This window comes from Marmota monax, unplaced genomic scaffold, assembly GCF_021218885.2.
Source record: "Marmota monax isolate L192 unplaced genomic scaffold, Marmota_monax_Labrador192_F-V1.1 WCK01_AAM20220418_F8-fsc00022, whole genome shotgun sequence".
In the NCBI taxonomy this organism is placed as follows: Eukaryota; Metazoa; Chordata; class Mammalia; order Rodentia; family Sciuridae; genus Marmota; species Marmota monax.
The window spans coordinates 25,953,425-25,979,235 of NW_026695215.1; the positions used below are offsets into that span (position 1 = coordinate 25,953,425).

The 25,811-nt window shown below is 37.2% G+C and overlaps 1 protein-coding gene across 8 annotated transcripts in view; it reads right to left on the bottom strand.

Moving 5' to 3' along the window:
• The window catches only part of Dock3 (dedicator of cytokinesis 3), a 680,226-nt gene that overhangs the window by 68,038 nt on the left and 586,377 nt on the right, over positions 1 to 25,811 (bottom strand). For 6 of the 8 annotated variants that reach the window (XM_058574833.1, XM_058574836.1, XM_058574835.1 and 3 more), the window contains exons 23-32: positions 22,328 to 22,498; positions 18,976 to 19,168; positions 16,628 to 16,755; positions 15,132 to 15,278; positions 13,082 to 13,180; positions 6,753 to 6,847; positions 4,963 to 5,038; positions 4,319 to 4,419; positions 3,988 to 4,046; positions 1,597 to 1,745 (exon numbers count right to left, since the gene is read on the bottom strand). In XM_058574833.1, coding sequence (XP_058430816.1) covers positions 1,597 to 1,745; positions 3,988 to 4,046; positions 4,319 to 4,419; positions 4,963 to 5,038; positions 6,753 to 6,847; positions 13,082 to 13,180; positions 15,132 to 15,278; positions 16,628 to 16,755; positions 18,976 to 19,168; positions 22,328 to 22,498 — 1,218 coding nt within the window. The remainder of the gene's footprint in view (positions 1 to 1,596; positions 1,746 to 3,987; positions 4,047 to 4,318; positions 4,420 to 4,962; positions 5,039 to 6,752; positions 6,848 to 13,081; positions 13,181 to 15,131; positions 15,279 to 16,627; positions 16,756 to 18,975; positions 19,169 to 22,327; positions 22,499 to 25,811) is intronic. The other 2 variants (XM_058574834.1, XM_058574838.1) reach the window with 2 other exon arrangements.

Here is a 25,811-nt window from a genome sequence, read left to right on the forward strand (position 1 = left end):
AACAACTAATAAAAAAAGCTTTAAAAAAAGAAATAAAAGACAAAGACACAGGAAAATAGTTTCAACAGTGAGGGCCTGGTGGGATGATTGGACCTGATAGGTTATCTCTGACAAAGATAGGTCGGATCTCTGCTCTGTGTGCTTTAAAATTTATAGGGGAGCACATCAAATGGATTTATTGTGAGAAAAAGTTTTTAAAGATAAATAAGAAGCTAGAGGTTGTCGGGAAATTGGCCTGATTGGAGACTTATCACTGGCACAGTAATTCTTCCTGTTCCAGGCAATTGGTACCTCCAGGGCTATTTGGATGCTTTGGTATCTTTGAACCTGGGGCTGTCTGAACCAATAAATTCCAGGGTATCACCGAATTCTCTTTGAGCAGGATGTTGCTAAGGCAATGGAGCAGTCTCAGATGACACACACAGTGAAATAGATGAACCTCTCATAGTATCATGCTCAGTGAAAGAAGCCAGTCTCAAAAGGGTTATTTTCTGTTTGATTCCATCTATATGACATTTACGGTAAAGGTACAACTACATTGATGGAGAACAGATCAGACTATACTGATTAAAGAACGAGGAAGTGTTTCATTAGAAAGGAACTAAAAAATAGAATTTTGAGGCATTTGAAAAATATTGATTGTCATGTTGGTCACACAACTCTGTGCATCTGCAAAAACTTATAGAACCATAAATAAAAAAGAGTGAATTTTACTCTATGTAAATTTAAAAATAAATATTTTATTTATTTATGTAAGATTTTTATTTATTAATGTAAATTTAAAAATAAATAAATATTTAAAAATTACTGTTTGTTGTGCTCCTCAATTTCACCCACTGAAATTGGTTCATTGCAAAATCATGGGTTGTGAAGGAGTTCAGTGGGGAACTGGGACAATTTCCAAGCCAATACAGAAATGTATCCTAGTAGCCTCCTGGGGGCTTGCTTGAAGATCACTAGCAAAGTGGAACTCCTATATTCCAAACTACTATAGATCACAGTAGATACTTTATGCTGTTAGCAATTTATTTCTTTATAGCTAAAATTGTCTTCCATATCATTGGCCCTTATTGGTCCTAGAATTATTCTTTGGAGCTATAGATAAAAAGGAAGAAGCCATCTCCTTCACCTTAGTGGTGGCAAAAGAATTACATGGAAGGAGAGACTTAAGTGACTCAGTCAGAAGCATCTCTTGGACCTGTAGTCTATGGAATTCTAGGCTATCCTGAGCCATGAGAAGCCAACTGGTCTGGGCTCTAATCTTAGAAATGCTTTTGTACAGTGGGGATCTGCCAAAGAGGAAGAATAACATACTCCCAGGCCTTCACCTGAGTGAAATTGGGAGGGCATAGTCTCAAGTTCCTTTTACATGATATTCACCTATTTCCTCTGATTCGTTTTTTTTGGCCTCTAATTTGATGAAACGAGTCTACAAACCAATTTTGGCAAATAATTAAAAATCCTTGAAGAGGAAGAATTCAAGATGGCTGTTTTAACATTCCCATTGGAGCCATGTTGTAGCCATCTGGGCCACCTGCCTGAGAAGAAGGGGTCCATTTCAAAAAGTACCTTGAACACTTCCAGGTGTCACCTTACCTGTTTGAAGTTGCCATTTTTCCTCTGCTCCCAATCCATCATATCATGAAAGATGGGGATCATGATATTCCGTACTTCTGGCTGTGGGACTAGTGTCACACCCAGAAAAGGACCAATCATTCCCGGAATAAAGTGGATCTTATGTTCACCTGAACAACAAAACCCAACAGATATTAGTTTATGAATGCTTTGTTACTTCCATGGAAGATTCCCAAGTGAGCCACAGCACATGTTATGATTTTTTACTGAATGCTTCTGAGAGTAAACTAAGCTCACTCCTATGGTTTTCTGTGAAACCTCCTCTCAGCTTTTTAGAGTTCATAGATAAAGTTGGCCCAGCCTATTTAAAGCAAATGTTCAACAGGCTCAAACTGCTTTTCCAATTTCCTGGGAAGTTCCAAAAACTACCTGAAAATCTCTGAGGTCAAGAAACAGAGTTTGCTATGGGATTTTTGAGTAACCTAAGATAGTTTCAGATGGTCTTTTCACAGCATTTTTTTTTAAAGCAAGGAAAAGTCATATATTTTTGCTTAAATAAAATTTACTTTTCCTGGGGTTTCTATCTCTAGCCTAGAGGCATTTAAATAGAAGAGGATATCTGGGCCTTGGTCCAGTTACCAGGGACCAGAAATCCATGGATCTTTTTAATGCTTGTGCTCCTGTATGCCAAAGAAGCCCCTCTTCTGAGCTGGAAGGAGACTCTTGCACATCCCTACCCTGACAGGATGGCCTGGAGACTCTTTGCCCATCCTCAAATCCCTTGTATTAAGATTATTTTTCTTTTCTTTCCTTCCTTTTCCTTTGTTCTTTACTTCTTTCTCTTTATATTTTTTATTGGTGCATTATAATTGTACATAATGATGGGAATTGTTGTTACGTATTCATACATGTACACAATTTAACAATATAATTTGGCCAATATCACTCGCCAATCACACTGCATTTCTGATGGCAGTGCCATACCTACTTGGATCAGCTCATCCCTCAGCTTCCTGTAGGAGGCCTTCCCATGGGAAGTGAGGGATGAACTTCCCTCTGACTGGCCTGTCATCTGAGTAAGGTTTCCATAAGTCAGGGCTAGCCCTGAGGACCATGGAATTGGACACTTTTGTTCCTTGCAGTGGTGAAACAGAGAACCATCTTCAGAGCTCTTCTTTCAGTCTTTCAGAGACTAAGGAAGAGACAAACTGTGGACTTGTATAATAACTGCTACATCAAGTAAAACCAGTTCTCAGGGACCACAGAATGTCATTTCCACCAAAAGCAATGAGGTAAGAATGGCTTCATCAGGAGAATCTAGAATCTTTTAAAATTTCTTCTATTTTGAAAGTCTATCTAAGAAGAAAATATTAGCCCTAAGGCCAATTCTGCATGTTCTAATCTTGGTACTTGATATAGTTGCCAGTCTCTTGTATTCCTGGAAATTTCACAGTCAACTTCAGGGTTCAAATCTATTACTGTTGGATGCAGAGTAACAGTGCTAAAGCTGGAAAAAGTCCGCTTTTGGAAATGCATCCCCACTCAGGCATGGAAGACCCTCTTACTGGAAGAAATGCCTCAGACCTTGTTGCTGCCTCTAGATTAGGAATGGAAATGGTTAACAGATGACTGTAAGATTTTATGACCATCATTCCTAGGGCTTCAGAGCCATGAACTTAGTTGAAAGCAGACCTCACTTGAAGTAGTAACAGTAGCTTCTCTAGCATCCTGACAGGCCACTCAGATCCCTATAATATAGGCTGGCCCACTTAGTCATCAGGGCAACTGAAAGATTGTCATGTATACCTAAAAAGAACAAATAAAAAATGTTGTATATAAAAAAAGATTGTACCAGAAATATTGATCTGACAAGTTTATATTTAAAAAAGTGGCTATTAGAGAAGCCGTGGCTAGATGGGTAAACAAAATCAATCGCATCCAGTGGCTGTAACTCCCTTCTCACATGTTCTTTTATGCAACTGATGTCAGGTATGTGATCTGGATGCATGAATACTATTAAAATTAATGTCCTTGTTCATGTGCTAGGTATTCTCAAGATCTATCTATGCTTTTGAGCCTACAACATCCAGACTGGGACATACAAAGCACAGAGCATCTTACAAGCATGGATTCTCAAACTGGAAAAATTACTGGAGCACTCATCTTATTCTTTTGACTTTAGTTCTCTAAAAAGGGACTGTGCATATGTAGTACTGGAGTCTTATTTTTTCAGCCAAACTCTCTCTGCCAAGAGCTTCATGCTTCATCCATCTGAAGTGTTACATTCAAGTTATATACGAATTTCTTGGGCCTGAACTAACACTCAGAAAGTCTGGGGGATGCTATTAGTCCTGGTAGTTTTTATTTGGCTTTGCAATATATGGAAGGGAATAACAGGGAGAAAAGACCTACCCAAATTCTGCCACATGCTGAACAGTTCATAAGCCATCATCACACGCATGTCCCCATACCTGGGAATAGTAACACAGGAGCCAATTGTTAGTGGAAAAAGGTTCACACCTCAAAACAGGGTTGCAAACCTTATGAGGCCAGTACTTCTGTACTGTCATTCCCAAAGTTTCTTAAAATACTAAGCCATTTGGTTCTTAATTGAACCCTTACTCTTGGTCTATTGGGAAACTACCCATGTGAGAACCCAATGGTCTTCCAAAGGAGCCTGTCACAGTAACACAGTCCCATCTGGGAAAGGGGTAGGGAGATGAACAGGAGACATCTGTCTTACTTATCTAGAATCTTTTTCCTCTTGGCTGAAGTAATGATTTCTAGCTGAAGGCTTGGCTGATTTATGAATAGAACTGCCAGACTAAAATAAGAATTCCACACCTAGAAACACAGAAAAAGAAGAATCATGTGACAATATGAGTACTTAACTTGAAGAGAGTTATTAAACACATGAATATAGCACAGAATCCATTTTATAATCTTAAGATCCTGATTTTTCTTTTAAAATATCTTTTCAAATAGCACCCTCACCTGTTTTAGTTAGTGACTCCTTTTTTAAAAAAATACCTTTATTTATTTATTTTTATGCGGTGCTGAGGATCAAACCCAGTGCCTCATACATGCAAGGCAAGCGTTCTGCCACTGAGCCACAATCCCAGCCCTTTAGTGACTATTTTTGATGCCAATAGTGTTGACTCTGGATAGAAAACATAATCATAGATGCCTGGCTCCCAACACCTCCAAGAGGGGAGCATCCAGAACATATTCTAATCAGGCTTGGAAGCTGTTTGATACTCTGAATATGTTAATAAATAAAAATATTATTAAATAAAAATAATATATTAATAAATAAAAATCTGTAATCATGGTTTTTGGCTTTCTAGGGTTATTGCAAAAGTAGTGATGGGTTTCAGGAGTTCCTACCTTGAAGTCAAAGTCTGTCTCTATGAAATTCTTGTGCAGTGCAGAGGATAGGTACTGGACAGTAGTGACTATAATACTGCATCAAGGAAACAAGATATTGATAGAATTAAAAGACTAACAGTAGCATCTGACAACTTAGCACCAGTTGTCTATAGCCCATGGGAAAACTTAGTACAAATTTCTCCCACATACATGGAGACTAGAAGATAGTACAAAAGAGAAGATGGTACAAATCCCACTGAAAACTAGCTGGTAAAATACCCCACAGTAGGTAAGATAAAATAGGGCACCAGTGGGCTCTTGATACTTCTTCCCTCTGGGCCTTATGGTTCTGAAAGATTTCTCAAAGAGTAACTTATAGTATTTTGGGGGAACTTTGGATAAGCAATATATATTATGATCACTATATAGAATTTAGGACATAATTTTATTATTTTACTTGATAATAGAGGTTTATTATTATTAAATCCTTGTTTTTGTCATATACTAGTATTTTCCTCTATGGGTAATTTTATTTTAGTTCTTGTTTTAGAATATTATTCTTATTCCTAGAATGGGCACTTATAAGAAGCAATGGGAGGCTATCCTACTAGAATTGAGAGCATGGGTTGAAGTAGAAAAGGAGTTAAGTAGGACAGGTTTAATATAGAGGACCTATGCTACTTGCAAAGGGACTTATGGGACTTATATCTAACAGTGGCCTCCTGGGCTTTGGTGTAGAAAAGGGACAAAGCAAAAACAGTGTATTAGATAGTCTACCATCAGAGGGGGGGGGATAAATTTTAAGGGTAAAAGTCTTGGAAGAAAAGGCTGCTCTTGCAAGAAAGACTGGAAAGTCTGAAGTGCCCTGAGCAGAGCTAAGAGAGAGAAACATGAAGAATACCAATGGAAAATCCATTATTTGAGGAATTATCTGTGCAACTTTATAATCATCCATCTTTCTGTTCTAGACCAAACATTTGCAGTTCTTAGGGGAAAAAGAGATTTTATAAAAGGCACAAAGTGGAAATATCATACTAGTACCTTGCTAATATAACTAGCAAATAATTTTACTATATTCAGTAGAATGCCAACATAAAAGATAGATCAGTGGGAAGAGGCAGTGGGCTAGAGAGTGGAGGCCAATTAGTCTGCTTCTGAGTAAATACAGATTCAAAGGAGCCAGCCCCCTACCACATGTATCACTCACCTGGCTTGCTAAAAGGAAGCATGGGCTAGAATATGAAAGGGGCAGATAAGTTAGGGTCAGGCTTAGAATGAATTCAATGTCGGTAGTCAGAGTTTCGCAGCCAGGTTTCAGGTGAGTAATTAGCACTGTCTATGGAAGGCAAGTACTATCTGGCAGACAACACGACTCAAATCAAGAGGAGGGCTTGGGACATTGCCTAAACCTACAGAGAGCAGAGGCCATTGGCCTTTAGGCAGGTCTTTCTCAAGGTGGAACCCTTCAGTGAATATTATATATTTCACATCCTTAACACATCATTTTCTATGCTCACTATACCAACATCTACCAGGCTCTTAGGCTATAGTTTTTGAATTATCTTTGATTCTTTCCTCTCTGTGTTGTTATGGTCAATGGCCAAGTCCTGCTGATTATGCCTCCAAACATTTTTTTTCCAATTGCCAATTCTTTTATCTTTCCATGATCTTGGCACGTCTCTCTCTCTCTCTCTCTCTCTCTCTCTCTCTCTCTCTCTCTCACACACACACACACACACACACACACACACAGAGTCTACTTAGTCTAAGAGACACTCTGTGAATGTTAGTGCAGGGCCCTTTCTTACTTGCTTGTTAGCAGTCTCATCACCATCCAGTCCCGAGGAAAGACACTCATCTTCATCAGGTTTCGGAACACACAGAAAATCTTCAGTAGGAATTCCTGACCACAGAGGAAAAGCTGATGTGAGATACCTCCACCACCACCATAGCACAAATTTCCTTATTAGGCCCTTCTTGACTTCTAGACCATGACAGTGTATAGAGCTGGTGGGTTGGATTCTGGTTCCCTCTGTGAGTTGTCTCTCAGAGGGAGGCAACTAAGAGACAGTGAATTCTGAGTACTCTCCCAGGCCAGATGGAAGCAGACCCAAGCTGGACAGAACTGAGGAAGTTCTATACCTACCCTGTCCCCAAAGGTGAATACCCAAAGCACAGGAAAGACTAAGGCCTAGCAGAATTGGTATCAGACTGAGTCTATGGATCTCCTTCTTTAAACCATAGCCCATGAGCACTTGATTGTACAAATATACTTTTTTGGATATTAAGAACACATTGATGGAAGAAGCACTTTAGGAATGATAGAGTAAAAACCTTTGAAAATTGCTATGGTGTATAGCTTAGTGGTAGAACATGTGCTTAACATGCCAAGGATCTGGCTGGGTTCAATTCCCAATACCAAAACAAACAAACAAAAAGCAAAAAAACCCCAAACCTTCTGAAAATCTACTCTCCTATGAAAGAAACAAAGTGATTTAAACTAAAGATTTACAATAATTCAGGAGTACTTATTCAGGAAAAATGTATAAATTTCAGAATAGTAGCCTTGAAAACAAGCATCTATAGAAATGCAGCAGTCATGAAAATAGTAGCCACTGGACAGGACAAAATGGTTTTAGAACTTCCAAAAAAGTCTTATTCCCCAGAGAATTGTATTATTTGATCTGACTGACACCTTCTCATAATAAACCTGTTCATAAGGCTTATCTTTATTTAACTGACTCAGCTTACTCTGTGAGAAAACTTCATTCCCACGGGCACTTATTGGAGGAAAAAATCAGCCATATAATTTAATACCCCAGTTGCATGAAGCAGCCATATCAGGGTAAACAAGAGAATAGCCAAAAAAAAAAAAAGTAAAAGAATGAGAAATCCATAAGGGGATTTGAAAAGCTTTGAAAAGCTCTAACATATTCTTGACAGCCTAGAAGGAAATGCAGCATTCCTAGGAAACATTCAAGAAGCCCAATTTCTCCCTTCTGGTTGACTATAAGGATATGTACAAGCAAGAATTGAAGGTTAAGGCAGAGCTATAAGAATGTTAAAGGTGAATATACAATATTCACAGAACTCCTTAGCAAAATGCAAAATGTGAAGATTTAATGATTTAAAGCATTTAAGAACATCTCTATCGAGTCATTAGCTAATCACTAAAGAACAAACATCATTTCCAACAAAAAACAATAAAAAGCAAGAACAAACCCTAGGGATGTGATATTTTCAGATAATAGGTTTAGGATCTGGAATGCTCCCCAAAGGTTCAAGTGTTGAAGATTTGGTTTCCAATGCAGCAGTGTTCTGATATGGTGCTCTTGGGAAGTGACTGGATCATAAGGGCTCTGACCTCATCAGTAGATTAACCCACTAATAGATTAATAATTTTATGTCAATATTGGGAGGTGGTAGAAACTGTAGGAGATGGGGCCTGGTTGGAGGAAGTAGGTCATCGGGAGTGTGCTATATATGTTCCTCAGCCCGTTCCTTCCTTCCACTCTCTGTCTCACTTGCTCTGCTTTGTAGCTGCCATGATGTGAAAAGCTTTTCTCCATCACATTCTTCTGCCATGATGTTTCTGCCTTTGGAGCCAGTTGATCATGGACTAAACATTCTGAAACTGTGAGCCAAACTAAATCTTTCCTCCAAAGTTGTTTTGCTCAGGTATTTTGTCCTAGTGACAGAAAGCTAACTAATACTCTGTAGTTGTCACATTATATAAAATGTCCAGTTTTCAACCAAAAAATTATAAAGCATAAGAAGAAATAGGAAAGTATGGTTCATATATAGGAAAAAGAACTCAAAAGAAAAAAGTATAAATGCAATGTTGTACCAAATAAACAATATCAATAAAATGGATAGAAATTATTTTTAAAGTATCAAACAGAAATTCTGGAATTGAAAAGTATAATAACTGAAGTGAAATTTCACTGGAAGGGCTCAGCAGCAGATTTCAGTTATCAGAAGACTCAGCAAACTTGAAGATGGTAAAAAAAATTGAATAGCGCCTCAGAGATCTTAACATTAAGGGTATACATATATACTTAATTAGTGTATCAGGAAGCAAGGAGAGAGAAAGAAAGAGGAAAATATTATTTGAATAAATAATGGTCCTGAGCTTCTCAAATCTGATGAAAATCTTTAATGTACACATTCAGGAAGTTCAATGAATTCCAAATGGAAAGAACTGAGATCTACCTATAGACATGTCAAAACTGTCAAAAGTAAAAAACAAAGAGAATCTTGAAAGCAAAAAGAGAGACCAAGAGTTGGTTCTTTGAAAAGAACAGAATTGGCAAAACTTTATTTAGACCAATCAAGGAGTGAATGGTAAAGATGAGGGTCTGGGGGGAGAGGGCTGGAAAGAGTGGGCTAAAGAGAAATATGAGCTAATTTCTAAAATTAGGGACAAAAGAAGGGAAATGTGAAATCTTTCTAGTTAGAGAACTAGAAAGAATTACGGTTCTGCTATGAACAAATGCATACCAACAAATTATATACCCTAGATGAAATGGACAAATTCTTAAAATGATACAAACTGCCAGAATTCATTCAAGAAGAAATAGAAAGTCTGAATGGATCTATCACAAGTGAAGAGATAAAATTAAAAAGATTTCACAAAAGATATCTATTTTTCTATTCTTTTAAAAAATATTTATTTTTTAGTTATAGGTGGACACGATATCTTTATTTTATTTTTAATGTGGTACTGAGGATCAAACCTGGTGCCTCACATCTGGTAGGTGAGCACTCTACCTCTGAGCCACAACCCCAGCCTCTATTTTTCTATTCTTTATTTCATTTATTTTTACTCTAATCTTAACTACTTTTTTCCCTTCTTTTTGCTTTATTTTTCTTTTATTTATATAGTTTATTCTTTTTTAAAGATGTTGATAGACAACTTTATTTTATTCATTTATTTATATGTGTCCTGAGAATTGAACCCAGTGCCTCACACATGCTAGACAAATGCTCTACCACTGAGCCACAACCTCAGCCCTGTCTCTAGTTTCTTAAAATAGAAGATAGGTTATTAATTTGAGAGCTTCTTTTTTACTAGATGACTTCCCTGGTGAAATCTATCTTATACTTAAAATAATTAATACCAATATTTGTATTTATTATTTTATGTGCCACTTTCAGTGTGAAGTGGCATTGTTCTATTCTGGTTTTGATTCCCTAATAACTAATGATATTGAGTATATTTTTCTTGTGCTTAATTAGCTATGGGTACATCTTGTTTGGGGAAATATCAATTCAAATTTTTTGCCTGTTTTTTTTTTTTTAATTTATTTGTTCTAATTAGTTATACATGACAGTAGAATTCATGTTGACACATCATACATAAATGGAGTATGACTTCTCATTCTTCTGGTTGTACATGATGTAAAGTTATACAGGTTGTGTAATCATATATGCACATAGGGCAATAATGTCTGATTCATTCTAATCTCATTCCTACCTCCAAGACCCCTCCACTTCCTTCATTTCCCTCTGTCTAATCCAAAGTACCTCTATTCTTCCCTAGTCAACCACCTTATTGTGAATTAGCATCCACATATCAGAGAAAACATTTGGCCTTTAGTTCTTTGGGATTGGCTTATTTCACTTAGCTTGATATTCTCTAGTTCCATCCATTTATTCACAAATGCTATACTTTCATTCTTCTTTAAGGCTGAGTAGTATTCCATTGTGTATATATACCACATTTTCTTTATCCATTCATCTGCTGAAGGGCAACTAGGTTGGTTCCTTAGTTTAGCTATTGTAAATTGTGCTGCAACAAACATTGATGTGGCTGAATCACTGTAGCATGCTGATTTGAAGTCCTTTAGGTATAAACTAAGGTGTGGGATAACTGGGTCAAATGGTGGTTTCATTCCAAATTTTCTGAGGAATCTCATACTACTTTCCAGAGTGGTTGCACCAATTTGCAGTCCTACCAGCAATGTATGAGTGTACTTTTTGCCCTGAATCCTCGCCAACATTTATTATTACTTGCATTCTTGAAATTGCCATCATGACTGGAGTGACATGAAATCTTAGTGTAATTTTACTTTACATTTCTCTCTAATTGCTAGAGATGTTGAACATTTTTCCATATATTTATAGACCATTCATATTTCTTCTTCTGTGAAGTGTCTGTTCAGTTCCTTTGTCCATTTACTGATTGATTGTGTTATTTGGTTTTTTGGTGTTAAGTTTTTTGATTTCTTTATATATCCTGGAGATTAATGCTCCCTCTGAGGGAGCTTGTAAAGTACATATCATAAATTCTGGCACATAATAGGAGATTAATAAATGACAGTCATAAGATAAAAAAATTTGGTGTCACATATAAGAAACTACTGCCTAAACTAGGGATATAAAGTAATACTTGTGTTTTTGTCAAAGAATTTTATAGTTTTAGCTCTTTTATTTAGGTTCTATAATACATTTTGAGTTTTGTATAAGCAAATTAGAAAAGAGGCAATTAATTTCTGGAAAAACAAAAAGTTCTACAAGAAAAGAAATATAATCAGAGTATAGCTTGCCACAGTGTTTACCTAGCTGTTAATAAGAAAGTCTATCTAGCAAGAATGAGGAAACACATATATGTGAGAGAGGAATGGTTCAGGAGAATCATTCCCTTTTTCCATGGAGGAAGAAAATAAATAATAACTGATAATATCTAAAAATTATCAGTAGAAGCTTCCTGAAAAACAGCAAGAGTTGAAAGTGGCTGCCTTTGGGGAATAGGGATTAACAGTTTGTCATGCTAAGGCAGGGAACTACTGTTTTATATAATAAACTTTGTAATATTGTATTGTCTGTTATTATTTTATTTTAATTTTTGTAGCACTGGGGATTGAACTCAAGGGTACTTTACCACTGAGCCACACCCCCAGCTCTTTTTATATTTTTGAGACAGAGTATGCTAAGTTGCTTAGGGTCTCACTAAATTGCTCAGGGCCTTGCTAAGTTGCTAAGGCTGGCTTTGAGCTTGTGATCCTCCTGACCCAGCTTCTAGAATTGCTGGGATTACAGATGTGCACCACCATGCCTGGCTCTGTTTGACCTTAAAGTCACATACACATATTTCTATAATAAAAATAACCATGTAAGCAAAAAGCATAAGTGTGTATGTATACAGATGTAATGTGTATATACACATTATTAAAAAGTAAGAGAAGAATGCCAGCCTGACTGATATTTGGTTAATATAACACACAAAAGATTAAAATGATCTAGAACAGTCAAGTCTGTACTTTCTAGGTCCACATCCAGCTTAGGTGCTGCTTGACCTGGATGTGGTTTTTGTTTCACTTCAAGGGCTGTGAATGCTACCAATCTGCAGAGACCCAAGTCTGTGGAAAGGGAGGCTTCATTAGATACCAGAAATTTACAACTGATATTTTTTTAACTGACACAATATGGTTAATAAAGTTTACACTAGTTAAAAACAGGGTAAAAACACAAGTTAAAAACCATGAAGTATAAGAGACTTGGTTCTGTATAAAGGCAGAGCATAGTCCTAAAGTCTGCAATAATCCTTTACCCAGGGAAGAGTGAATAGCATGCTCTAATGCAAAGGCACAAACCCCAGAAGTCTGTTACAGTTGATGCCTTGCTCAATTTGGGCAATGCTCTCCTACTGACTGGACCCCAGGCCCATTTCTCTGCACTATTTGCCCCTCAGTATCCAGCAACCCAAGGTAAGCAGTGTAAATCTTGGCTTTCAAAAATTATCTTCCAGAAATACATTTAAATGAAGAAAAGTTGTCACCATGATTATTATAGTTATTAAATATGTACCTGGTTTGCAGGGGCAAAATATAAAGGGGACTGCCAAGTTCTTAAGAAAGGGAGAAGTCTTGAGTTGCTGACCCAGTGTTGCCCAAAGTAGTCTCTAATGGTACATGGTCACAGAGCTGCTGTCAGTCAGAGAAAACTTGTCAATGTGGGGACACTGCCAGCTTTCTAGAGGCCATATACTTAGCTATAAATTTGGGCTGGTGAATCCTAAACACTTGGTAGTGATAGTCACTTGAACTCATGTCTCTGACAGGGAAAAGTCCCTGGGAATTTCTGACTACACTCTGCCTTTCTGGGGTGAAAGGCTAGTCAGTGCTCTACTTCTTACCTTGAGTTCATCCTTGCTCTGGAAGTTGTCCAGTAGGTGCTGGTAATGAGTGTCACACATTTGTCGCAGCAGTGACAGAAGGCAGGAGACATATTCTCCCTGGAAACCAAAGCAAAAAATCACTTAGCACAAACAATCACCAAGGCTGTGTTCCCCACATCCACAGAGGGCAAGGAGAGAAGGGAGGGTCTGAGATGGCCCCAATGATAATGGAAGAAAGGTGACAATTCTGATCCTGAAAATGAGCTTTCTTTTCTGGAAGGTTTGGGAGTCTTAATAAGGCATCTGCAGCATGAGGCTACTAAAAACCCTTAACTTATAGTAAAGTAGTACTGCAAAATAAGGAAAATATTTTCATCCCTTACCCCCCAGGAAAGTTTTGGTTAAATAGTCTTTTGTTGTCAGAGCACTATACTTAAGTCTGTAGGAGCTACTTGGAAGAGCAAGCATGTCCTTTTCTGAACAGAATTTGGACCTGTCCATCATGCTAGGATAGAGGAACTCTTCTTCAAGGACTTCCTGGGGACTTCCCAAAGCTTGCATAGGACAACTTGCCTGGGCAAACAGAACATGGCATATCAACATGACTGAGGGAACAAACTATGGCTTTAAATTGAAACTTAAGGATAATTATAAGTCTTTAAAATTTCTTTAAGTTCCAACTGGGGTTCACAGAAGAAAATCTACTCTAAGGACTCCAAAGATCATCTTGTAGCATTTTTAACATGGGGCAGTCAAGTATGGCCTCCTTCTAGAAGGCTGCCTCCTCAGAATGGAAAGAGAAAAGGACTTCAAATATTTCCAAACTAATGGGAATTTAACAAATTTTTTAGTGTCTCAAATCCCTCCTAGATTCCTGAAATTATCACACATATATGTGTGTAAAATATATACATGTATATGAACTGAAAAAATATATATGTGTGTACTGAGTTTTATCTGAAAAAAATGAGCATTATAAGTCACAATTCTTTTGTTGTGAGGATCAGATGAGTCAATATATACGAAACAATGAAGCACAAAGTCCTGTATACAAAAAAGTACCCAATAAATTAGTTATTATCATCCTTATTATAATTTATATAAAATAGATCACTTCATTTGCAATATTGGTTAAGTGCTTAAAGCAGGGTCTATCCCACAGCAAATACTATGTAAGGGTTGGTTAGAAGGATGGTTTACCAGGACACACCAGAACACATTGAGAGTATTCTAATCAGGGGATAAAGGAGCAGACACTCTTTCCAAGCCCAGTGCTCCAGATTACATGCCTACTCCAGGCACACTCCGTGCTCTCCCTAGTATACTAGAGCTTGGCATGCTCCCATAGAGGGTTTTTCTCAAAGAGAGCTCTGTAACCTCCCATCTGCCAACTGGAAGATTCTGCACAAACTGTTTATCTTGTTAGGGTTGAGAAGTTCACTCTGGATATGGGAATGGGGACTGAAGGCTCAAGGCACAACTCCCTGTCCCTCCAGAGAGGCTTTCCCAGATTGTTTCTCTCCTAACTGGATCATACAAAATCATTACTGAACAATGCCTAAGCAATTCTAGTTCAACAGTTTTCCTTCCACTAGAAACTTACATACAAAGAATATGGACAAAAACAACCAATTTGTAGATACTTGCAAATTCTGAGAAAATTATTCTGCCTGCACATGACTTAGGAGAGCATGTAGTAGAGTCTTCCTAGAAGAAATAGTCTATTTTTCACCTTCAACCTCTTAATACATTTACCACATCCCTGCTTCATTCCACATTATAGAGAATAACTTTGCTTAAAGGCAAAGGTCAACTGAAATGGTGTGCATTAAAACAGGACAAGAAGCATTTCCTGAATCTTCCCTAAAGTAGACTCCTGGGAATATGAATTGAGAGCTTTTAGAGTGGAGAGGGGAGTTAGATTCAAGAAGGGGAAGAAGGAGGCATGCTGACCATCATGCAGGAAGGGAGGCTAAGATGAAGATGGTGGGATAGTGAGATGGGAGATGATGTGGAGGAGCCCCAGGTTAGAAAAGAAGGCAAGAAAACCTGAATGTTAGTTACTAACAGTGATCTCGGCTGTGCACTGCGGGCACCGCTGCCCTCTTACCGCCTCCTGAGCGTGCGATTTGCTCATGATGGTGAGCAGAGTCTGCAAGAGCACGTCCAGGAGGCTCTCCACCATCATCTCTACCTCCTCCATGACATCTGCCTCCTGGGGTGAGCAGTGAGAAAGCATACCATTAGCACCAGGCCAAGCTGATGTTTAGCTGGCAGCGCTTACTAATTGAGCCATATCAGGAGTGGTCTTCTGACTGGATTCTTAAAATTGAGCTCTTAGCCTCATCAATGTGTAGTACCTGCCTTCCTTCCTTTCCTCTTTTCTTCCTCCCACCTTTTTTGCTTTCTTTTTTTTGGCATCAATTTCTTCCCTTTCTTTAGCAGTGAGCTGCCTATTCCCTCAGATATGACCTTGAGCTATTAGTAGATCTTATTCACTGCTGTGGCTTTTCTGAGGCCTGTTGGGAAGGAAAGCTGCCAAGTCTTATCTGGAGCCAAGAGCAAACAATAGGATTACTATCACCATCAAAGTTACTCTTGAGAAGCTAGGCCTCTGTCATCAGATTTACTTTAAGTCTAGACATCAAAGCTCCTCTTTGGGTCCTGTCTCCTGATCAAACCAAACATAACTCTTTCTTTTAGTTGTCTCTTCTGCTCTACCTGGATCACCTAGCTTCATATGTTCTTATTACCTGGCCCTTGGCCTTCAAATGCACTTGAAATTCTATTCTCTAGGAGAATTAATTTAATAAAATGGTATATAAAAGCCCATTCTTCTTCTTAATCTTTCTTTATACTTTCCAAATTTTCTATAAGAAATATGCATTTCTTCTATTATCCTAAGTATACAAAATAAATATTATAAAAATTATTACTCTCATCCATATCTTTCTTTCATTTTTTTCTGTACCTCAATTCCTCCCCTCCCACCAAATATCTCTTTTTAATAGAAGGAAAAGAAATGAAATAAAATAGATAAAAGCATTATTGGTTGAAATCTGACCTATGAAATACAATTCTATCATCTAATAGGGCTTAGAACTCTTGTGGCTAATATTTTCCTCTTGAATATCCTGACCTTGTCTGGCATGAGGTAGGAATGCCATATGGGTGGAATCAAGCTGTCAGGAAGCTGACAGAAAAGTCTGAATGAGCAAGCTGCCCCTTAGTCTGGGTCTGCTTCTTGTGTTCATGCCTAATATTCTAGAATTAACTGTTTTGATAGAATCCGAGAATGGCAAAGGATTGGACTTTCTGGTAGTAGAGGTTATTATATTTCTGGGTAGGTTTATGGTAGTGCAACTTTTTAAAATAGCAAGAGCATGTTGAACGGAGAAGCCTGCTGGGCACACATAGCACTTGTTCACTTGGATACCTTCCTGTCACTGATGAAAGCATCTGACTGAGAGGCACACAAAGTGATCTTTGTTGGTCAGCATCTGGCTACAGAAACACAAGATTAGGGCAGAACTGAGTAGGGTGGAGTGGGTGTGGGGCCACTACCAGAGAGCTGGTCTTGATGATGGAAAAGATGCTGCCGAGAATTCCTGAGCAGATTAGTAGCTCTTTCTGCTGTCTCAGGTGAAGGTGAATGTGATGGAGAACCACAGGAAGCAGGATGCGACGGGATTCTGGGAGAGAAAACACACAGATGAAGAAGCCCTTCAGAGGAGAACTATCTACTGCTGGAAGTTGGTGACATTGTGAGATTTAACTTGTTTCAAAGCAGGTGAGGTTGAAACTGGATCAAGAGTAGAGGTCACTCCCTACCCTTACAAGGGCCTAAAAGCTTGGTGTCTGGAAATTATAAGTCATCCTACAACACTGTTCTTTATCTTTCTTTCCTTCATTCTCATTTCAAGCTCCAGCATCCACAAAATTTTATCCAGGATGAATGGTAGGAGTCTGAGTGCAAATGAAATCTCTTTAATGACTAGACTCCAAACTAAAAGCAAAGTTTATTTTACAGTGGAAACTCCATGTAGATGTTACACTTACCATGAACAATAATGACTAGATTTAGAGGCTTGATACAGATTACTGACTGACCCTCTTCATGCCCCTCCCATTCTGGTGCACATTTACTTCAAGGCATCAGGCTTCCTCTTTCCCCCCAACAGGGGGGAAATAAATAAATAAATGGAACAGGAGCACATCTTTTGTCTTGTCATAGACTTTGATAATTAGCCAACATTTATTGTCAATCAATCCTACTCTGTACATTTAAGTACTTCTATTTTCTCTCCCAATGCTACCCGAATAGCATTTTCATCAGAAGTTGTCTATATTTAGAACTCTTATTCTGAGACCTTAGGCAATTTATTTCTTCCTCCATGGGTTTGATTATTGTCATCTGTTCATGTTCTCCTCTAAACTTACTTTACAGAGTTGATTAGAAGACAAAGTGAAATGCAAGTGTGAATGTGTTTCTGGTACCTTGTACTCCTATGTGGTCCATGATTGTGTGACCCTGGAGGTTTGATAATACCTGGCCAGCATGATTTAGTAAGATTATCAGTAACACAAACAAGCCATGGTATTTGGATTTATTACTCATATTTGACAATATTAAAGTACTTCATATGAAATTCATAAAGTTTTTTCAAAGACAAATTGCTTGATATATAGGAGATTTGGCACTGCCTTGCCAAATACTTATAATATTTATAATATGTTCAAAGAGAATAAAATAACAACTATTCTGTGTTTAAAAGTCTGCCTAGATAAAGGAAAAGTTAATACTGTACTTAATAGACCAGGATACCAACATACTAGGATTTATAACAATAAATAGCTACTTTCAGACAAAATAGTCATTTGTTATTTGAATCTGCTGAGGAAGACACCAAACTGGTGTATACTGAGAATATGCATTGGTTAAATGACATCACTGGTAAAGAATTTCTTTGCTTCAGGGAAGATAAATACAAGTGAAATGCAAATGAAAATTTGGTGGTGGCTAATCATCTCAAAATTCAATTGGTCTAGTGCCACATACATTTTCAGAAAAAAATTTCTTAAATGATTATGTAAAGCAGTTGAGCACATGCAAAAATACAAGAAATAAAGAGTATAAGTGTGGGTAGTCTGTGGTTTTCCTTCCCACATATTTCAAAAGCATCTTCTTTCAAGCAATGCACAAAGCTTGGGTGGGCACTGGCCTTGGCAACAGTGTGTCTAAACCATTGATGACATTATCAATCAAGGAGCTAGAGAAGAAAGCAGTGTTTACCATAAACAGTTACTAGTGAAAAAAGGCTGAATTTCTTGATGGCAGCTTTATTATCAGCAATACTGTACAATGTCAGAGATAAGTCAAAGGGCATACCTATTTAGTAGTTGAAGTATACATTGCCACTGAGCTGAGGAATTATTGTTCTTATGTTTTAAAATCAAATTTAAAAAATTAATCAACCCAAATTCTAATTATAAAAATTCTTCTGGGTGCAGGGGCAGATGCCTGTAATCTCAGCTACCTGAGAGGCAGAGGCAGGAGGATCACAAGTTTAGGCCAGCCTGAGACACAGATGTGCCCCAGGATGTGAGTACTAGGAATAAACTGTAAGACATAAGGCCTAGATCTTGGCCGCATTTCTAAACATAATTCACCAAAAATTCTATACTTTAAGAGTGATTTTTTTTTCTTTGTATCTGTTTATTTTTTAAATTTTGAGACAGGGTCTTCCTAAGCTGCCTAGGCTGGCCTTGAATTTGCCATCCTCCTACCTTAGCTTCTTGAGACGCTGGAAGGGGTTGCTGGTTTTTTATACAATGATTGATAAAACTGATCCTTTGATTAGCCCCGAAGGGGAACAATGTGAGTCTGACTGACTCATCCTAAACGGATCTACCTGAAAAAGAAAACAGGCGGCTGTCCACTGTTCTGGCGATGGACTGAAGCTTCACCACATCCATGGACTGTCCGATGTGCACAGTGCTTGGCATGCTCCCTAGAGTTCCTCTCACAAACTCTGCCACCTCTTGCACAGTGAACATTTGCAGCAGTTCATCAAAGATAGTTGGGAAAGAATTGAGGAGTGCAGCCTGCAAAAGCAAGTAAATCTCTGATTAGCTCAGGTCTGCATCCATCTTACATGCTCAATGATATGAGGTTGAAAAAAGCTGAGAAGGTATTGCAGCACCCCTGCCTTGGGAGGTTCCTTCCTGACCCTTGATTCTATCCTGGCCTATAGCACTTCTGGGGGATGGAGTAACCAAAAAGGAAAGAAGAGACTTTAGTGGGACTAAGGCCACTTGAAGCTTTCATAATTTGCCAAGGTATTTGCAGGCAAGAGAAGGAAGTATAAAGAGAAATTTTCTCAATGTGGCTTACAAACCATAGTTATTTTTGCTCAAATGGATTTAAATTTTTTGTTTGTTTTTATGATCAAGCTTGTGACTTTCTTATTTTAGTTCCAAACTCAAATCAGGAACCTCTTAAAGAAAATATGACAGAAAAAGCTGAGGGTCTTCAAGTAGCATCAGCTGTTCTCCACTCACAGCCCTGTAGTCAGCATTCTAGCTCTGAGACCATTTCCCCAGGATAGCGATGTTTGTATAAAACCAAAAAAATCTGAAGACTCTGCAAATTATTTTCTTCATATGTGATGTGTAGCAGTCTCAAGTATAAATTTAAAAGGATGGGAAATGTATGGATTTAATCAGTCATGTACTCTTAAGAACTGATTATATTATCTTAAGAGTTTAATGACTCTGATGACCTAGGCAAGGAGATCAGGTGTGTGTGCGTGCATGTGTGCATACAGGCTTCTAGGGTCAGAGTTCTGGCAGACACATACAGTGGCCTCTTGAGGATTATCTGGTAATAAAGATAATTCCAGGCCCTTAAGGCAGTAGAACACTTTAGAAGAAAGATAATGGGGTTTTGCACTAGACAGACATGAGGTTCTTTAAGCCGGGTATGATGGTGCACACCTGTAATTCCAGCTGAAGAGGAAGTAGGACTGAAGAGGCTGAAATAGGACTATCATAAGTTTGAAGGCTGCCCGGGTAACATAGTAAGACCCTGTCTCAAAAAATAAGTCTAACCAGCTGGGGTTGTAGCTCAGTGGTGGAGCACTTGCCTCACATGTATGAAGCAAGGGTTGGATCCTCAGAACAATATAAAAATGAATAAATAAAATAAAAGTATTATGTTCACTTACAACTAAAAATATTTTTTATAAAAGTATACCAAAAAAACTCCCCCAAAAGACAGCTAAAAAACAACAATACAAAATATCCCTGTGACATAATCTCTGTTGAATTACTGTCTCAGTTCTCTCATATATAAAATGGGATGATACTATTATTTATCTCTTAGTATTGGTATAAAGAAAAAATAACGTGCATAAAATTCCAGTAGAGTGTTGAAACAAAATAGGCCTTCAATAAATGATCTTATTCCCTTCTCTTGTCTAATAGAAGCAGCATGACAGAAGCTTTTTGCACTTCCCAGTACTCTTATACCATTAACCTAGGATTTAAAAAGGGAAATGGAAGAGAGCTCATTCTTCCCAAGTGGCAGGAGGCGGGAATAGGACATTTTCATTGATTGCTTCATCAGGCAGTATACACTGGCTTAGAATGAGTGAAAATTTATGCCACGGGGAAAAGCCCAACACACTGTTGTCTATGTTCAGGCCAGGTTCAATTGAAGAACTTATACAAATTCTACCTGCAGATTCATAACTCTGTGAAAATATCAAGGAGATTGTTTTTCAGTAATTAGAACCAGCTCAAAAACATATAAGCAGTTAGTAGATAAAAAAAGAAAAAGGGACAGGGGGAGGGAGTAGGCACTTCATAATTAATAACATATAGTAGCTGATTTGCTCTTTTAAAAGGTGACATCTTCCATAATTATGTACTAGGACAGAAGGACACCCATACCCTGACATCTTCTAGTGGCCATAATCAAAGGTATAAAGTCTAATTAAACAAAACACTTGCTGATAGTTCTGAAATTCATGAAACACGATCCTGGCACCAAACAGGTTTGATCCTGACACAGGTCTAAGCTGGGACAAGGCTTAAGCTATTTATCCAGATGAGTACAGGGCATTGTATGCCATTTATACAGGCCATTGCCAAGTTCCTCAAAAGCATATCAATCTTGTTTTGTTAGCTATTAGCAATCTCCCCTTAACCCTTTTGGGTGAAGCAGATACCCTAGGTGCCTGTTGGAAGGAATTGATGGGCTGCAGGAGGGGCAGGGAGAGGAAGATGAGTTGCTTCAGGTATTTAGAATGAAAGACTATGGAAGAAATTTGCCTTACAGAGGCACCTGAAAACCTTGAGGTATTTACTTATAGAGACTAGCTCACAGGTGATCACTTGCCTCTGGGCCAAGGGGCATAAAGGCAATTGGAATTAAGGGTAATACATAGTCAAGAGGAAAACAAAAATAGTAGACTATTCTAAACTTAAATGAGATGAGATACACTTGCACACAACATAGATGGCAGTGACAGAATGAATGAATGTGAGAGAGGCTACCTGATCTTTGCTGACAGGTTTTGGTGTAATATTGGCTTCAAAAAACTATAATTCATTAGAAAAATTCCAACATTAATTTTGTAAGAGAAAATAAAATAACCCTCTGTGACTGAAGAAATAAATCTTTGATTCATTCTATTGCAAAGTTACATGGAAAAGATAATAGATTAGCTGGATAGGCAGCAAACATGAGGAAGTAAATTTTCTTCCAACACTGATATTTCTAATAAAAGCTAATCCTAATTTTTAGCTATTGCTTTCAAGTTATTCCTCCTGTTTTTTTGTATTCCACTCTAAATATCTGGAATGGACACTTAATGGTCAAAAATTAAAAAAAAAATAATAGTGACAAGGTAGAAAATAAAATTCCCCATACATTCTAAATATACTTGATGAATAAGATGATCAAAAAAACCCCCAATAGTATGGTGGTTAACTAGATTTGGTAAAGGGTTCATGAGAATAATTTTGTATTGCTTTTCAAACAGAAAGTCACAAAGCTGTTTTATACTTGGCATGAGGCATAATTGTTTTCCAAGTAAAAATAGCATTTTGTTCTATCAGGTGTTTCCTTGTAAATTGTAACTTACCCAACACACAAGGTCCTGGCAGGGCTTTTTCAACTCTGGAAGCCAGAGGACAAAGAAACCACTTGCTAAGACAGACTAGGAATTTAGCAGCAAAACTTCTCTACAGCTCACAGACCTGAGTGAAAAGGAGTGTTTCTGAGTTTCTGCTGTCCAGACTGAGCACAAACCGAATGGACTGGAAAAGCTCTTGGATGCTTGACCGGAATTGCTCCTCTTCCATCCCACACGTGGCTCTCGAGTACAGGATCCGTGACTGAACAATGAATTTGAAAAGGTACTCCAAGGCCTGAAAATGCGGGAAGAAAAAGCGATGGAGAGGTGTTGAAGTTGCTCAGGAACTCACATAGCAGAAAACTAAGGGCAAACTAATGACAAGTTCTACCCTAAAGTCAGACGATGGGCAATTCCAACTATGGAGACAGGCACTATTTTGTCTGTTTTAAAGATTTTTTTTTTTAAAGTTTCAGTTTCATAGCAGATTGATAAGAAGGTACAGAGATTTCCCTAATCCCCCCACTCCCATACTGCATAACCTCTCTCATTACCAATATGTCCCACCAGTGTGGCATATCTGTTATAATTGATAAACCTACACACCATGACACATCACTACCACCCAAAGACCACTGCTTACATTAGGGCTCACTCTCAATGTTGTGTGTTCTGTGGGTTTGGACAAATTATAACAATATTCATCCACCATTATAGTGTCACAGAAGTATTTGTTACCCAAATACTCTAAATTCTGCCTATTTAGTCCTCTCTCCCCCTTAGCCCCTGGCAAACACTGATTATTTTACTATTTCTGAAGTTTTGCCTTTTAAAAAATATCACATAGTTGGAATCATTATAATCATCCAGTATTGCAATGTAGACTTATTAGATTGATTTCTTTCAATTTATAGTATGAATTAACTTTGTACATGTCTTTATGGCTTGATTGCTCATTCTTTTTAAAGTACTGAATAATGTACTATTGCCTTTGTATCATTGTAATTTTTCTTCTTTTTATTTTTGCTTCTTAAAAATTACAGCATTACATTCATTCAAAGAATAGAAAGTCAACGAATAAATAACCTAACATTACATCTCCAAGACCTATAAAAAGAACAAATCAACAGTAAAAGTAGAAGACAGAAAATAATTAAAATGAAATTAAATGAAATTAAAATAAAAGAAACAATCCAAAAATTGATGAAACAAAAAGTAGGTTCTTTGAAAAAAAAATAAAATTGATAAATGCTTAGCTAAGCTAATAAAGAGAAAGAGAGAGAGAAAACTCAAATTACTAAAATTTGTGGTGAGAAAGGAAACATCATAATGGACAATATGAAATACAGATGATAATCAGAAACTATTTTGAAAATTCATACACTAATAAAACAGAAAACCTTGAAGGCATCGACAAACGTCTAGAGATATATGACCTACTCAAATTGAATCAGGAGGACATTGAAAATTCAAACAGATAAATTTCAAGCAATGAAATTGAAGATACCATCAAAAGCCTACCAAGAAAGAAAAGCCCAGGAGCAAAGAGATTCTCAGCTGAGTTCTATCTGGCTTTCAAAGGATAACTAACAACAATCCTCCTCAAATTATTACATGTATTAGAAAAGGAGGGAACTCTTCCAAATTCATTCTATGAAGCTAGTATCACCCTGATATCAAAATCAGACAAAGACACATCAAGGAAAGAAAACTTCAGACCAATATCCTTCATGGACATTTTATAAAAAACATATTTTATAAAAAACTGAGAAATCAAATACAAAAACATATTTAAAAGGTATTGCACCACGATCAAGTGGGGTTCATTCTAGGTATGCAAGGTTAGTTCAACATATGGAAATCAATAAATGTAATTCATCACATCAATAGTCTTAAAGACAACAATAACATGATTATCTCAACAGATGAAAAAGAAAAAGAGAATAGAAAAAGTATTTGGCAAAATACAGCATTCATTCATGTACAAAACACTAGAAAAACTAGGGATAGTAGGAACATACCTCAATATTGTAAAAACTATATATGCTAAACCCAAAGCTAACATCATCCTAAAAGGAGAAAAACTGAAACCTCTAAAAACTGGAACAAGACAGGGATGCCCTCTTTTACCACCTACACTCTAATTACTCCAGCTAGATCCTGGAAACTCTAGCCAGAGTAATTAGAAGATTAAATTATTATAATTAAAAAGGATACAAATAGGAAAAGAAGAACTCAAACTATCCCTATTTGCTGATGACATGATTCTATATTTAGAAGACCCAAAAAACTCTACTAGAAAACTTCTAGAACTCATAAATGAATTCAGTAAAATCGCAGAATATAAAATTAATACCCATAAACCATATGCATTTCTATATATCAGTGATGAATCAATTGAAAGAGAAATTAGGAAAACTACCCCATTTACAATATCCTCAAAAACAATAATATGTTTGGGAATCAATCTAACAAAAGAGGTTAAAAACCTCTACAATGAAAATTACAGAACTCTAAAGAAAACAAATGAAAAAGACCTTAGAAGATGGAAAGATCTCTCATGTTCTTGAGTATGCAGAATTAATATTGTCAAATGGCCATACTACGAAAAGCACTATACATATTTAATGAAATTCCTGTTAAGTTTCCATTGACATTCTTCATGGAAACAGAAAAATCTGTCATGAAATTCATTTGGAAAAACAAGAGACCCAGAATAGCCAAGGCAATCCTCAGTGAGAAAAGTGAAGTAGGAGGCATAATAATATCAGAAATTAAAGTATACTACAGAGCTATAGTAACAAAAATAGCATGGTACTGACACCAAAACAGACATGAATACCAATGGTACAGAACCAAATACACAGAGACAAACCCACATAAATATCTGTTATTGCATACTAGACAAAGCTGCCGTGAATATACATTGGAGAAAAGATAGCCTCTTCAACAAATGGTGCTGGGAAAACTGGAAATCCTATCTCTCAATTTGTACAAACTCAACTCAAAGTGGATCAAGGACCAACCTAGGCATTAGACCAGAGACCCTGTACCTACTATAAGAAAAAGTAGGCCTAATTCTCCATCATGTCAGTTTAGGAACCAAATTCCTCAACAAGACTCCTAAAGCACAAGAAGTAAAATCAAGAATCAATAATTGGGATGGATTCAAACTGAAAAGCTTCTTCACAGAAAAGGAAACAATTGAGAATATAAACAGAGAGCTTCCTAAATGGAGAATAACTTTGCCATCTTCACCTCAAATAGAACATTAATTTCCAGGACATATAAAGAACTCAAGGGTTCTGTAGTTTTCACTGTATAGATCTTTCACTTCTTTTGTTGATTCCCAAGTATCTTATTTTTTTTGAGGTTATTGTGAATGAGGTAGTTTTCCTCATTTCTTTCTAAGAGGCTTTGTCACTGATATACAGAAATGCCTTTGATTTATGGGTGTTGATTTTATATCCTGCTACTTTGCTGAATTAATTTACTAGTTCTAGAAGTTTTCTGGTGGAGTTTTTTGGTTTTTTTAGGTATAGAATCATATGGTCAGCAAATAGTGTTAATTTAAGTTCTTCTTTTCCTATACATATCCCTTTGATTTC